The sequence below is a fragment of the Ceratotherium simum genome, chromosome 4, assembly GCF_057802395.1.
Source record: "Ceratotherium simum simum isolate JZ-2026a chromosome 4, ASM5780239v1, whole genome shotgun sequence".
In the NCBI taxonomy this organism is placed as follows: Eukaryota; Metazoa; Chordata; class Mammalia; order Perissodactyla; family Rhinocerotidae; genus Ceratotherium; species Ceratotherium simum.
The window spans coordinates 27,935,654-27,951,073 of NC_141903.1; the positions used below are offsets into that span (position 1 = coordinate 27,935,654).

General features: G+C 44.0%; 1 protein-coding gene across 1 annotated transcript in view; it reads right to left on the minus strand.

The window, feature by feature from the left end:
- ABLIM3 (actin binding LIM protein family member 3) overlaps nt 1-15,420 on the minus strand; it is a 110,538-nt gene that overhangs the window by 24,812 nt on the left and 70,306 nt on the right. Inside the window, exons 9-10 of the mRNA XM_004428667.3 lie at nt 3,806-3,864; nt 1,540-1,611 (exon numbers count right to left, since the gene is read on the minus strand). Coding sequence (XP_004428724.1) covers nt 1,540-1,611; nt 3,806-3,864 — 131 coding nt within the window. The remainder of the gene's footprint in view (nt 1-1,539; nt 1,612-3,805; nt 3,865-15,420) is intronic.

Consider the following 15,420-nt stretch of genomic DNA (forward strand, 5'->3'; position numbering starts at 1 on the left):
AGACATGCTCACGGTTGTCAATAACCTTCTCACGGTGTAGGCCTTGAAACTAAGCTCATTAATCCTGCTGTGGTCTGGCTCTGTTCGTAGCATCAGGGGGACTATCTATCTTGTTCTGGAATGGAATCTTCAATGAGTACAGCCTGTGATCAAAGTTGCTTGTCTTTTGTGGGAGCCACATGGCAGTATTGACCCATATTGAAGTTGCAGTCAACAGTAACTCTTATGTCTTTTTTTCATTTGAACAGAGGAAGAAAGGAAAGGAAACTGTTCCATCAATGGGCATTACCCAGGGATTAAGGAGGAAACTGGATGCGGATTTGGAGTAAAATAATTATCTAGCAATGGTGGTCAGGGCCACCCAGGGCTGGCTGGTTTGGAGACTACATCTAGAGCTTTTTATTAGGAATGGATTTCCTGCTCTAGACCATTTCCCCCACATTTCTGGTCTTCTTGGCTCCTTTGACTTGAGGAAGGCTGGAACAGTCCAGAGTCAGTCAGATTGAGGTTTGCTTACTGTCAGTTCCTCCTCTGCTCATCTCAGTCCTCCCTGGCTCTGCCTCCCCCACCTTCTTCAGCTTACTTCTGTTTATGTCTCAGGTTTGAGCTTAAATGTTTCTTCCTCAGGATTCTTCTCCCAACTGGTCCTAGACTGTCAAGTCCCTCTGTTCATCCGTAGCATCATCAGAGCACCCTGCACTTTTTCTTCTTAGCACTTATCAGAACTGCAGCTGATTTTCCATGGAGTTATGTATTCAATGTTAGGAGGACAAGCAGCAGGTCGGTGCAGTTTACCTCCTGTTCCCCAGCACAGAGCCCAGCACTTAGCACAGAGTAGACACACAGCATGCATTTGTTGAATGAATGAATGAATGAATCACATATCCAAGGGACCTCTGAGGTCATCTAACTTAACTCTTGTCCCTTCTGCCACATCCCTGCAAATGATGAGTGTCTCTGTGTTTGAATGCCCTGGGGATGGGAGCTCAGACACATGCACATGGTCTACTCCATCCCCGGACTTCTCACCTGATTAGGAAGCTCTTCTTTATGCTTGCAAATCCTTTATGGCCATGTTTCCACAGTCATATGGCTTCCTCCTCATTTCTGCCTCTTTATCACACACCACTATCTCCACAGCGACGTCCTACCCAATACCCACTCTGAATACCACTCTGATCCCAAATTTTTATCCTGCCCTTGTCTCAGTTAAATAATGGGGAAGGAGGCACACTGCATGGTTTCAGAGCTTGTCAAGGACTCTTGCTGTCACTGCACTTTTCTTCTCCTGCTCCCATTGAATGATATTATCCCTGTGACTCTGTTTACTAGGCTGTGTGCTCCATAAGGGCAGGGTCCACGTCCTCCCTGTACCCTACTGCATCCTCAGGACCTAGCACAGACCTAGCACATGACAGGCACACACCAGACACCATTTGGATGAAAACTTGACAGATCTCTTTGACTGTCCTTAGAAACTCTTTAGATACCAGGCTAGGGGATAAGAAAGGCCTTTTGGTGACTAAAAGTAATACATACGCAGATGACTCGGTTGGGTGACCCAATGCTGGATCCAGGGGGTGAGATGGAAGTTTCGGACGTCCGCCTATGCTGTGGGAGAGATGGAGACGGAGGGGTGAGAAGCTGCACTCCAACTTCGTGGGGAGGAGGAGATGGGAGTATAAGAACCAGCTCTTCAGGGAACATTAGCAATACTGTTAAAAGCACTCTCTGGTTATTTCTGTACTTTCTCTTTATTTTCTGCCTTTTTAATTAATATCTAGTGTGAATGAAATCCAAAATGCACAGGACTTTGGGTTGTTGGATAGAACATGGATTTGTGTTTTACATATTTGTAATTGGCCTTTTAGATACGAAGTTACTCATAAAACTCTTCATTTTGGGTTATCTCAGTTAATGATGTATTTACTTTAAATGAATAAAATTGGTTAATACTCATTCCTTAGCAGTTTGTTTACAAAAAATGTAAAAGTAGGTTAAACTTCATGTAATTGCATTCTTTAGAGTGTATCCATTGCAAATTGACTTCAACCTAAGTGACAAACTTAAAAAATCTTTTTCTGAACAATGGCAATGATGGAAATGGCTCCCTTAGCAGACACTACGTCAATCTTCGAGCATCTAAGAGAGTGGCAGGATGTCGTGGTTAAAAAGTAAACAGATTGGGAACCAAGGACCACTAGTGAACTACGATTTTAGGGATCTTGGCTTCCTGATCTGTAAAATGAAGGGACTGGTCTTAAAGACTGCTAAATTCCCTTCCAGACCTCTCATCCTATAATTTAAGGCATTCTAAGTGGGGCTGTATAGCAGTATTTTCCAAACTGTGGATCGTGATCTAGTGTGGCTCTGGGAAGATGAATTTAGGTGGAACGTTTGATAATACTGAGCGGGAGAATGAGAGAGTAAAATGTAAAATTCTATTTCAATCCTCTTGGTTAGATCAAGGAGGAAGTCTTAATTTGGTGCTAATACATTTCAGCAACTTTCTCACCATTTGCTAATTTCCCTTTTTTTAACAGAGTGCAGGCAACATGATCTAGCTAGAATTTCTAAGATTTATTCTTAAGAATTATTCTATTTTCATTGAATATATTTTATGGTTACTTTCTATTTATAGCAAGTAATACTGATTTTCCACTTGGTGATATAAAGTTTTATTTTAAAATTAGTTTAGTTAAGTAAAAAGTCATGAGTTCATTTAAAGAAAAATAGTAAGTATGTAACGATACAGGTGGCACACAGAAATAGCCAAAACAATCAGGGTTGTAGAAGGATAACTGAAACTTGAGAAATGCCACCAAAAAGGAGAAAATTGAGGAAGAAAAGGACAATAGGTCTCCTTACACCTTAAATAGGAGAGGCCTTGGAAGAAACAGAAAAAAACTCACAGCTCAAAAAAATTATACATTAATAAACCAGCTCTTTGGCAAAACTTCCATTAGGTGGATGAGATGGCAAAGGAGACAACGTTTAACCAGCTGGTCAGAAATGGCACAGGTGTGTTTTTAGTTGAGACTCTGGCAGGTAACTTTTAATACAGTCCTAAGGGGCCAAGTTGATATCCCGGGCCAGAGTATAGAGGCACTTTGGAAATCAGCGAGTGGCCCCCAGCGCACACCCCAGGTCTCCCCTCCACAGCATCAAGGACCTAGGAGCTGTGCCCCTCCCTGCCATCCTTGGATTGAGAACCCAGCTTCACAGGGCTTCCTGGTACTTGTCAGAGTATAGTAATTCAGAGGGACGAAGGACCGCAGCTGGTCCAGTGCTTCCGCCCGCTTCATGACCGTGGGCAAATCACCACCCTCTTTAGACCTTGGTTTTCTCACAAGCAAAGAGAAGATAAAATTCCTTGCCCTATCTGCCCCGTGGGGTTAAAGAAATCAAATCAGACAGTGGCTGTGAAGTTGCTTTGCAAACTGTCAATTCCTGTGACAATGTTAACTATTATTATTAATAAACAACCTTAGGCTGGGGAAAAACCATGGCATGAACACCTCAGAGAGGCCGCCATCTGGGTAAGCAATGGTGAGAGCATAGCCTCACCCCAGAAACACTAAAAACTCACATGAATATAGTGCTTTACAGTTTTCAAAGTGCTCTCACATCCAATGTCTTTATCCCCTCAAAAGCCCCAGGAGGCAAGTGTTCCCTTCAAGGAAATTGAAGGATACAGGCTCACATTTGGAAGTGCGCACACTAAGGAATGACTCTCCACTAAAGCACAGTGCCCCTGATCTGTGGCAAAAAGTAGCTGGTCTGGTACCGCTACCAGCTTGCTTACCTTTAACTTCTTCTCTGCCCGGGCTGCCTGTTTGCAGATGGGGTGCCAAACCTCAGAACCTAAGGGGCCAGGAAAATAGCAAAGGCTCAGACCTTTCACACCTACCAGCTTTCGGAGTCTCTCCCTATCCTCCACCTCCACTTACTCCCTCTGCAGCATACGTGCCGACACAGCAGCCAGGAGGACCCACTGGTTTTCCCGGCTCTCTGCTGCTACATCAATTCAACTACCCAAGCACTCTTTCTGCCTGTCCAAATCCTACCCATTCCTGAAGGTCCAGGTCTCACACGGCATCATCTTGCAAACTTTCTTACCTGCCAGCTGGGAGTGACTTCTCTCTCCTCTGCGATCCATAGTTTTTTGCATCTCTCTCAACACATATGATCGTAAATCACAGTAGCTTGTGGATTTATCATCACGACTAAAGTAGGAGTTCCTCTGGGCAGGGGTTGAGTTTTATTCATTCCTGGATCTCCCACAGCATCCAGTATGGGCCCTTGCTCTCAGCAGAGGCCTCGTACATGTTTGTGGGGTGAATAGATGAGTGGACGATTGGCAGTGAGTGACACATGGCAGGTGGTCAATAAATATTTGTTGAATGAATGAATGGCAGTGGAGGTGAAATAAAGTGACAGACCATGCTGACCTCCAGCCTTCTTTCTCTTCAAAGACTCATGACAGTCTACCAGAGCTATCACATTTAAGGGGAGGCAGTGTCATGGTGTATATTCTGCTTGAGAGCACTGTCTTGACCTGCTAATTCCTAAGAGACTCCAGACTCTTCAAATTTAGGATATTGCAAATGCCCACATTTACTGTGGCAGGGGGGTGGGGGTGGGGGTCCAGTTGGCTGGCCCCAAACCCGAGAGGCCAATTTGGAAAGGCATGAGCATGAGCAACAGGTGGCTGGTCACATGTTGAGAAGAAGCCCCAAATATTACACATTCCCCAAAGAAGGGACAGGTGTCCTGGATTAGAAGGAAAAATAGGAACATATTATCCCTCTGGTGCCATTTCTCTTGTAACCAGCCCTAAAAGGAAAGGAGCCAGCAAATGGCTAGATTCCTGAGCACCCCAGATGGCATTTGTTTGTCTGACTTTGTTTTTGGGATATATTTTCCATTATGGTTTGTTGCCTGGAACCCCTAGGACTGGAATACTGGCTAAGCGACAGGGGGAGTGGTATAAGGTTGAACAATTAGAGCAAAAGCATGGTGGGGAGAGGGTGGGTCCGAAGTAAGGAGCGCTGGGTTCTTCTCCCTGCTTGGCCCCTAACATATCCTCTGTATGGGTCCCAGTTTCTTCATCTGAATAACAACGAGGTGTGATTTGGATGGTCTTGGAGATTATTCTTGTCTCCAAAATTCTAATTCTTGGCCAGTTTTGTCATTTGTGAGATAGGGATCTTTGAATCTTGTTTGCTGACATTCTTGGGTGTTCCTAATAATTCAACACGAGTGTAATTCCTTCTAATGTAAAGTGCAGTGGCTCTCAGAGCCCAGTAGAGGGACTCCAGGTCTGCGGCTTGATCCCAGCAATGTAGGGTGTGTCCACCATCAAGTGGTGGGTGGGGATCCTTGCTTTGGGGAGTTATTAGAGAGGGCATTTCCGGCTCCTCTCTGAGTTGCTGACTGAATCGACCAGGAGTTGTTTACCACTGCGGCTCTGGCAGGAAGCACATGTTACAGGTCACTGGAGGAAATGGACGAGGTGGACACAGATGTCTAAGAAGGTCATGAGACTAAGTTCAAGAGGCATAAGAAAGGTAAAGGGTCAGGCAGAAGTTCTCATGGAAGGAAATGATGTGTAAAGCGAAGGGTCAGATGAGATGGTCTCTCCAAGCCATTGACAGATCTGTTCTGAAATAAAGCTGAGCTACAAATAGCTTCAGCACTCTGCATACAGGAAAGCAGGTTTATATAAGTGAGGGGGGAGAATCAAATATGAGAAAGAAAATATAATTAGAAATGAAAAAAATTCAGAAGTTTGGGAGTTGGCAGTATATCATTTAAATTAAAGAAGAAAGGAATTCATTGGTAGTTAGCAATAAACTTAGGTAAATGAAGGTAAGAAAAGGTGATTTGTTCATGAAGACCCCTATGAAATATGGTCTGCTGAGCTTCTGCCATCAGTCAGTAACTCAACACGGTGACATTGACAGAAAGGCAACATCCAGAGTGAAGAAGGTTATTCTCTTCTGTGGGCTTTATCCTCAGAGCCTAGAACAGTACCTGGCTCACATGTGTTTAATAAAGAAATGAATGATTGACTGATTGGATCCCACCTTTGTATTTGAAAAAAAAGGACTCAGGCTGATATGCACCTGGAGGATGATGGTAACCAGGATGGAGAGGAGACCCCAAACTAGGCCATAAGGCAGGGTCTTCACCATGGAGAAGGGACAACTTAACAGAATGATGAAAACGGTTTTTGAATATTTGCATGCCTCTCTGTGGGAAGAGGGGTTAACGTGTTCTGCATATCTTGTAAAGTAGAACAAGGATTAAAGGGCAGAAGTTTCAGGAAAGGAAAATTAATGTTTGAGGATTGGATGGGTTTATTCTGAGAGTGAGCTCCCTGTCCCTGGAAGTATTTAAGTACACATTGGGTGGATAAATGCTGAGCAGGGATATTGTAGAGGAGATGTATCATATGGTAGTTACACTAAAGGACATTTGCTATCCCCCCCAACCCTTAGAGAGTCTATGTTTCTATCCTAACAGACTTCTCTGTACAGAAAAAATAATTATTTGCTCCATCCAATGATCTTGACTGGAATGTAAGTTCTTTTTTTTTTTTTTTTTTAATAATTTTATTTATTTATTTTTCCCCCAAAGCTCCAGTAGATAGTTGTATGTCATAGTTGCACATCCTTCCAGTTGCTGTATGTGGGCCTCAGCATGGCCGGAGAAGCGGTGCATTGGTGCGCTCCCGGGCCGCCAGCAGCGGAGTGCGCGCACCTAACCACTAAGCCACGGGGCCGACCCTGGAATGTAAGTTCTATAAGGAGTGGGATTCAAATCTGTCTTATCTACAGATATAGCTGTAGGGACTGCAGAGTCTTAATAAATGCTCATTGAGTGAATGAATAAACAAAAGAAACACGATATTCTCTTTTAGGCCAGTTGAATTCTCTAAGCTGGGCTCAGAGATTTGGATAAGTGATATAATTCAGACTCTGATTTGACAGCTACAATTCTAGATTGAGTGTCTATAACAATATCCACTAGACTAGAGTTTATCAAAGTGTGACCTGTGGACCACCTGTCCAGTAGCCTGGTAAATGCAGATTACTGGGCCCCCCACAGAGCCCTTGAAGTCAACTTCCTGGGGGTGGGGCCCGGGATTCTGTGGTTTTAACAAGCTCTCCTGGTGATTTATGACTCAATTGGAGAACCACATGGCTAAATACCAGTTAACAGGCCCAATGTGTTCCCTTGGAACGTCATGGGATAAAGAATCCAACTTTACAAGACAGAACTCTATAATTCCCAGCAAGAATTCAACATTTTTTGCTTGTTAGACTCCTGGTTCCATGAGTCACGCTCTCATCGTCTGAGAGTGTCACCACAATTCCAGGTTCTCCTGTAAAGCTATGGAAGCGAAGGATTAGCTATTTCTGTATCGGCTGACTCAGAGACAGAGATCTAAATCTCCAAAACTGTCCCCCAGCCTGGTATTAAGGCTGTTTTTAATCCTTAGCTGAGTCAGCATTCAGTCTTATCTCTCTGACTGGTCACAGCACACCCCACACCTGTAACATTTGGGGCTTATTGAATGTTTTGGAACCCACTCACCTCTCTGCTGGACCTTGAAATTCAACTTGCCAACACTCTTTTTTTTTTTTTGCATGAGTAGAGACTTTAATGCCAAAGCTGGAGTTGGTGCCATAGTCTTCCAGAATGCCCAGCCAGGGTTACAAACACAATAGTGACTGAAACTGGCCCACCCGAATATATTCTATTTGGCCAGCACAGTGTTTTTCAAGTATTTTTGAATATGAATGCTTTTAGACCCTACAGGTGGCCAGTGACCCTCGCTGTTGTCTGCCTCTGGTCCTTCTCCCTCATTTAAGCAGGCATTTGAGTTTCAACCCCTGATCCGGGCCAGGGTGTTCTCTTATAGCAGGTTTCTTCTCTGGATTTCTGTTGACCATAGCAGGTAAGGTTTTTCAGAGTTCTGCCTTTAGGTCAGCAGCACTACTTTTGTGACACAGACTTGCTAGGACCTTGGAATGGCTCCTTTAAAATCCCTGCCTGAAGAACTCATACATCTCAACAATAAAAAAACTAACAACCCAATTAAAAAATGGGCAAAAGACCTGAACAGACATTTCTCTAAAGAAGATATACAGATGGCCAACAGGCATATGAAAAGATGATCAACATCATTAACTATCAGGGAAATGCAAATCAAAACTACAGTGAGATATCACCTCATGCCCGTCAGAATAGCTATAATTAACAACACAGGAAACAACAAGTTTTGGAGAGGATGTGGAGAGAAGGGAACTCTCATACACTGCTGATGGGAGTGCAAACTGGTGCAGCCACTATGGAAAACAGTGTGGAGATTCCTCAAAAAGTTAAGAATAGAACTACCGTATGATCCGGCTATTCCACTGCTGGATATTTATCCAAAAAACATGAAAACACCAAGGCATAAAGATACATGCACCCTTGTGTTCACTGCAGCATTATTCACAATAGCCAAGGCTTGGAAGCAACCTAAATGCCCATCAAGGGACGAATGGATAAAGAAGATGTGGTATATATACACAATGGAATACTACTCAGCCATAAGAAATGACAAAATCCAGCTATTTGTGACAACATGGATGAACCCTGAGGGTATTATATTAAGTGAAGTAAGTCAGAGGGAGAAAGTCAAATACCGTATGATCTCACTCATAAGTAGAAGATGAAAACAACAATAAACAAACACAGAGACAGAGATTGTATTGGTGGTTACCAGAGGGGAAAAGGGGAGGGAGGAGGGCAAAAGGGATGATTAGGCACATTAGTGTGGTGATGGACTGTAATTCGTCTTTGGGTGGGGAACGTGATGTAATGCATGCATAAATAGAAGTATAATGATGTACATCTGAAATTTATATAATGTTATAAACCAATGTAACCACAATAAAAAAAAAAAGAAAAAAAAATTCCCTGCCTGGATAAACAAATCTGGTATATCCATACAATGGAATATTATTCAGCCATAAAAAGGAATGAAACACTGATACATGTTACAACACAGATGAATCTAGAAAACATTACATTAAGTGAAAGAAACCAGATACAAAAGCCCACATATTGTATGATTCCATCTATACGAAATACCCAAAATAGGTAAATTTATAGAGATAGCAGATTGGTGGTGGCCAGGAGCTGGGGGAGGGAGAATGGGGAACAACCACTTAATGGGTATGGGTTTTCTTTTGGGGTGATGAAAATGTTTTGGAACTAGATAGAGGTGATGGTTGCCCAGCATTGTGAATGTACTAAAAGCTACTGAATTGTACACTTTAAAATGGTTAATTTTATGTTATGTGAATTTTATCTCAATTAAAACTAGCCCCCTCCCCCTCAGCGGGTGGACTGCTTCTGTAGACCCCAGGATACTCTGCTCTTCGCTTGTTACTAAGGGTTCCAAACTCAGCAGGAGGGGGCAGAAGGAGATCTTCTGTTGCATCTGACGGGTTATAACAACAATATCATCATCATTATAATCTCGGGCATTAGTAAATCTTCACCACTTATCAGACACTCTGTGCATTATTATTATTATTATTTTTGTGTGTGTGAGGATGATTGACTCTGAGCTAACCTCTGTCCTCAGCAAAAAGAGGAAGATGAGCAGTGAGCTAACATCTGTGCCCATCTTCCTCTATTTTGTCTATGGGATGCCATCACAGCAGGGCTTGATGAGTGGTGTGTTGGTCCGTGCCCAGGATTCGGACCTGAGAACCCGGTGCCACCAAGGTGGAGCACATGAACTTAACCACTACGCCACTGGGCCGGCCCCTCTATGCATTATTTAATGTAATATTCTTAAGGGGTTCGGATCCTGGTTACATCAGTTACTAGCTGCATGGTCTAGAGCAAATCAGTTACTTCTCTGTGCCTTAGTTTCCCCTCCTATAAAATGGGGATGATAATAGTACCTGCCTTATGTGTTTGTGGTGAGGATTAATGAGTTAATATGTGTAGAGCACTTAGAACAGTGTCTGCCTAGAGTAGGCACTATGGAACTGTTTATCATCGTTGTTGTTATTATTATCTCCCCTCCTTCTCCAAACCCCCTGTTTTCCAGGATCTATTTTGGGGAAGGGGAAAGGAGGAACAGAGAGACTTGAAGTGGGAGGTAGTGTTTACTCTCTTCCTCCAGAGCCGGGGTCTGGGTGAGCCGGGGCACACAGCAGGCAGGCGGCTGGCTGTGCAGGTGGAGTCACTAAACAGAAGCCTGGTTTGGCTGCCAGTACACCCCTCTGGGAGGCTGTGCCTGTGCCCAGGGATGAGGGCACATGGGAGAAATGGAAAAGACCAGTTTGTCTGGAGCTGACATGATCAAGTGGGCTTGAAACTTAATAAAGAGGTTGAGGGAGTAAAGTGCTTAGTTACCACGAAGCTGGTTACCATGGAGGCTATCAGGCAGGACGAGGAGAGGAGGTCGGCAGCACCGAGGTGCCTGGTAATTCACAGGAAATAATAACTGCTGATGATAACCGTTAGGACAGTAATTAAAATGCATGGAGTGCTTAGTATATGTCAGGCACTAAGTATTCTTATTATCTTATTGTATTATTATCACTAATATTTACAGAGTGCCAGGCCTTACGCTACATACTTTATAACAATAGTACTTAAATAAAAAATAATAATGATAACTAACATATGCCAAGTCCTGTGCTAAGTGTTATTAATAATGATGATGATATTGACAGTAGCCAGCATGTATTAGTGTGTGGCATCACAGGGAATGGCCACTTCTACATTGCTGGGTGTTTATCCCAAGCTCATACTGGCAGAGCTGCTGGTGCCAGGCTCTGTGCTAAGCCTTACCCGTGTTTTCACTCATTTAATCCTCATAACAGCCAGGTGAGGTGGGGCCTATCGTTATCCCTGTTTTCAAATGGGGAAATTGGGGTTTAGGGAGCTTAGATGTCTTGCCCGCCTGTCCATTTCTATCTCCCAGCCCTGGCCTGGGTGTGGGCACGCTCCTCTGAGTCTCTCCTAGACTTCTCTGCTGAACTATGCAGGGAATGCTGCCCCTCTGTGCCTATGTGGGCAGGAGCTGGCTGTGCCCTCCTTCCCTCAACACAGAGGCAGACAGTTTGGGGCAGGGAGAGTGTGAGGTCACACACAGAGAGCAGCAGGGAGAGGAACCACCTGCTGACCCCGTGGGCCCCTCAACCCAGTTGTGCTGCTCCTCGAAACTTCTAAGTTCTGTGAGCTGATCAACTCCTTTTGCCTAATGTCATCTGCGTTGGGTTTCTGCCACCTAAAAAGTCCAGACTAATAGAACATCTCACTGAGCTAAAACCCAAGTATCTGACAAGTTCTTGACTTGCCCGGCAGGCAATTTTGTTTCCCAGAAAACAGAGGAAGCAACCAGGGAAATTGCTGCTTTGGACCTAATTCTGACCAACATGGACAAATTGGCTGGTGAAGTAGATGTGACATGTAACTGGCGAGAAAATGACCTCATCGTCTTGAGTTTGTGGCAACCTGAGTGGAGCAAGTTGGAAACAGACTTTAAAATACAAACTTCAAACTACTACGTTGTAATATTTTCTATAGGATTCAAGATGTTTGATAACCCTAAAAATCTAAAAAAACCCTGCAGCTCATCAAAAATTAAAATGTACTCTATTTAAAATGAAATATGCTTAGAAGAGTCAGACTTTAGGCAGTATCAATTTAGCACAGTAGCAGGATATGTTTGAAGAGTCTAAAATTACGTAGCAGGATTGGGGAAACACAGGATTTAAAGTTTTTAAGCATGACTCCTACAACCTAAGCTGTCAGTAGAGAGATCCAATTTAAAATAACAATGCTAAACTGCTAAATTATAGCAACCAATATTACGTTAGTGCCTTTTAAAATGTGGTTTGATGAGATGCGTAGATTACGACATCCATAACTAAGGGAGGCACCTCCTTGAACATCTATTAGCTCAGTGCACCTCTGATAAGGGACTTTTCAGAGGAAAGTGAGGCCTCAGCTAAATACGAATGGCATCCCCAGCTGTGCCAGGAAGACACACCTCCTGGTACCAGGACCTTGTATCATCTGAACCAAAAAAAATGCAATCTGTAATAGACTCATTATACAAGAGAGGAGTTTGGTGTAACTATCAAAGCGAGCTTTCAGGGTTCCGTTTTGGATTTGCATTAACAGAGAACTAAGGCTTTTTCACTTCGTTTTGGGCCATGGACACCTCTGAAAATTTGGTAAAAGCTACAGACCCTCTCCTTAGAGAAACACACCTACATGCAAAATTCGGCAAGCAATTTCAGGGGATTCATCGAATGCAGCAGGCCAACTATGAACCACTGGTTAAGAATTCCTATAATAAATGGAAGAAAACTGCCTTAAACAAAGCCTAGAAAAACAGGCTGGCTAACTTTGGCCCAGGGACATAACCTTTCTAAACTTTCTTCTTCTCTAAAATGGGGATATTATTAATGGCTTTTAGCTCACAGGGTTGTTGAGAGGATAAAATGGAACACTGCATTTAAAATTCTTAGGACAGTGCTCAGCACATAGTAAGTGCTCAAGAAATATCAGCTGATGGCATTTTATTATTATTATTATTAATATTATTATTAATATTGGAATGACCTACAATTTGTTATAATACTTTCCTTAGCCGAGCAAGACTTGTCCTAGGATTTCATAAATGATTTCCTGCCTGGTGGGTTTTAATTAAATGTGCAAATGATAACAGAGACCTGTTTAAAAATGTGCAGCTGAGCTCCTGGACTTCCAGTGTTATTCTCTGTCTCAGGTCCTTAGAACAGGGTTGTATTTAGTGGAGACAGAAGGAGAGAAAAAAAGTTGATCTTTTCTTTTTCCTGGGTACAGGCATATTTAGAACAAGCGCAAAATCTCTCATGAACCACATTTTGGGTTTAGAAAAACTCCCACCAATCCAGCAACCGTAACCTTTGCGATTCCAGGATAAGTTTTGCCCCAAACCTGCTGCATTTTGGCTATTATTTTGCTGCACGAAATCAGTGACCTAATTTCCTGGTGAAGCCCAAATGAAGGGTTTGGACAACAAACAGATTAGAAATCTGGCATCTTTACAAAAACAGTTAGAAGACTGAGTGCACAACAGAACTTACAACAAATAAAACTTGCTCTTGTCTCCTGGGACCCCTCGGAAGTTCTCATCCAGACAGACGTCAGACTTCTCCCAATTAGCGCCCATTGGAAAGCCATCACACAGTCATTAAAACACACACAAACTGACCAAAAGAACCTCCTGAGGCCGGTTGCCAGTAGCTTGCTGTGTGCTGCTACAGAACTGACAAGACTGGGTCTATAGACTTTGCAGGCCTCCTAATACTCTCTCTCTTGTGTGTATTGCTTTATGGGGCGCTGAGCGTCTCCATGTGCATTCTCCCCTCTAATATTCGCAAGGACCTTGTGGAGTATGCTTGTTCTCTGTGCACTAGGTACATGGACCTGTCTCAGTTTCTCCACCATGTAATGCTTCCTCCCACGGTGGGCCTTTGCACCTGCTGTTTTCTCTGCCTCCACAATCTTCCCTCCCTCCTTCGCCCTCCCACCTCCTACTCAATTTCAAGGTCTTGGTTTGAAACTTCCCTCCTTCAGCAGAGCCTCTCCTGGCCTCTCAGACTAGATCAGGAGCCTTAGAACACACTCCTATTGTTCCCAAATTTCCCCTTCACAGCATTTATCACAGCTTGTCATTGAATGTTTGCAATTCTATTTTATTAAAGTCAATCTTCTCCTCCTGATAGTAAACTCCGCTACAGAGGCTAGCACTCCTGCCTCGCTCATCTCTGAGCACCCCAGCACATAACAGAGAGCCTGGCACATAGCACGACCTCAGTTTGAACGGATGAATGAAAGACACTGTAATTATCCTCATTTTACAGGTAAAGGAAGAGACTCAGAAGGAAGTCACTTCTCAAGGTCACAGCCCATTAGTGGAAGTGCTGACACTTGAACCCAGGAGTCTAGGCTCTCAGCTGGTTCTCACTCCTGTGTTGACCGGGAGGAGAGTTTTCTTGCCATTTCTGGAGAATATCATTCTGAGTCCTGGTACCCCCACCCAGGGAGGGTGTCCAAGGCAATCACAGGCCCAGCTCTCAGTGGTAGCAGAACCCCCCGGTGGCTGCCATCCCCGAGATGACAACAGCTGAAGTCTAGCATTGGATGGCCCGGTCCCCCTCATTCCAGGATCACTCAGCATCCCTCGAGGCAGGTCCTTGAATGCCCTGCAATTACTCCCACTCTCCCAGGAGCCAGGAGCGTAGGGATGGAGATAATTAAGGAGGAGGGTGACAGGCTCTTCTTCATCACCAAGAATATCTTCCACCTCCCGGAGGCATTTCTGCCATAGGTTTGATCACGCATTCTCTCTCATGATCACAAAGCTGCTCACTTCATCGCTTAACTCTTTCAGCATTCTGTGAAGTTCTGGTCAGAAGCAGGGCTTAGAAGGTACTGATACATGAGGACGTGAGCTCCATGAGGGCTGGGAACTTGTCAGCCTTGCTCACCACTACATCTCCAGTTGTCATGAGAGCACCAGGCACATAGGCAGTGCTCAATAGATATTCGTTAAATCAATGAACTAAGAGCTTACCATGTGTCAGGAACTTACTGTACTTCTATATTATAGGGACTGTTACAAGCCTATTTTACAGACTAAGCAACTGAGGTTCAGCGAGTTAAGAGACTTGCTCAGGGTCAAAACTTAGTAAGCAGTGGAGCCAGGATTCAAAGCACCAAATGGGGAAAGATTAGGATTGGGAATTCAGGAAGGTAAGGTAAAGGTAGGTAAAGATGTTGATTATTCTAGTGATGTGAACGTGAGTGCAGTTTCAACACTAGGAAATGTCTCCACCAGGGAAGGAGGAGAGGAATATCATGCAACAAATTTTCAAACCAAGTGCAAAGTCCAGATTACCACGGTGGTCAGGGTCCATGAAGACATCATGCAGTTTGCTGAGACTCAGGTGGGCTTCACAGGACATAACACAGGGTCCTGCAGCAGGAACCACTTGGGGACCCAGGCACAGAGAGATTGGTGCTCATGGGAAGGGGAGGTCTAATCCTTGCAGGGACCTGAGTAGGGACCTGAGTAGCAGGACCTGGGTCCCGGGGGGCGAAGTGGAGAGAGCCCTGAAATGGCAGTCAGAAGGCCAGGTCCTGCTCTGCCGCTGCATGCTCTGGTTCTCATGCAAGTCTCTTCCTCAGTCTGGGCCTCACTTTTCCCATCTGTACAACGAGGGTTGTTACTTTCCAGTCTAGAGTGACCTCTAGGATCCTTCCACCTCTAACACCTGTAAGACTGTACATACAAGTAAATAGTTGTAGAGTCACAGCATCTTAGAAACGGTCACCCAGCCTAAC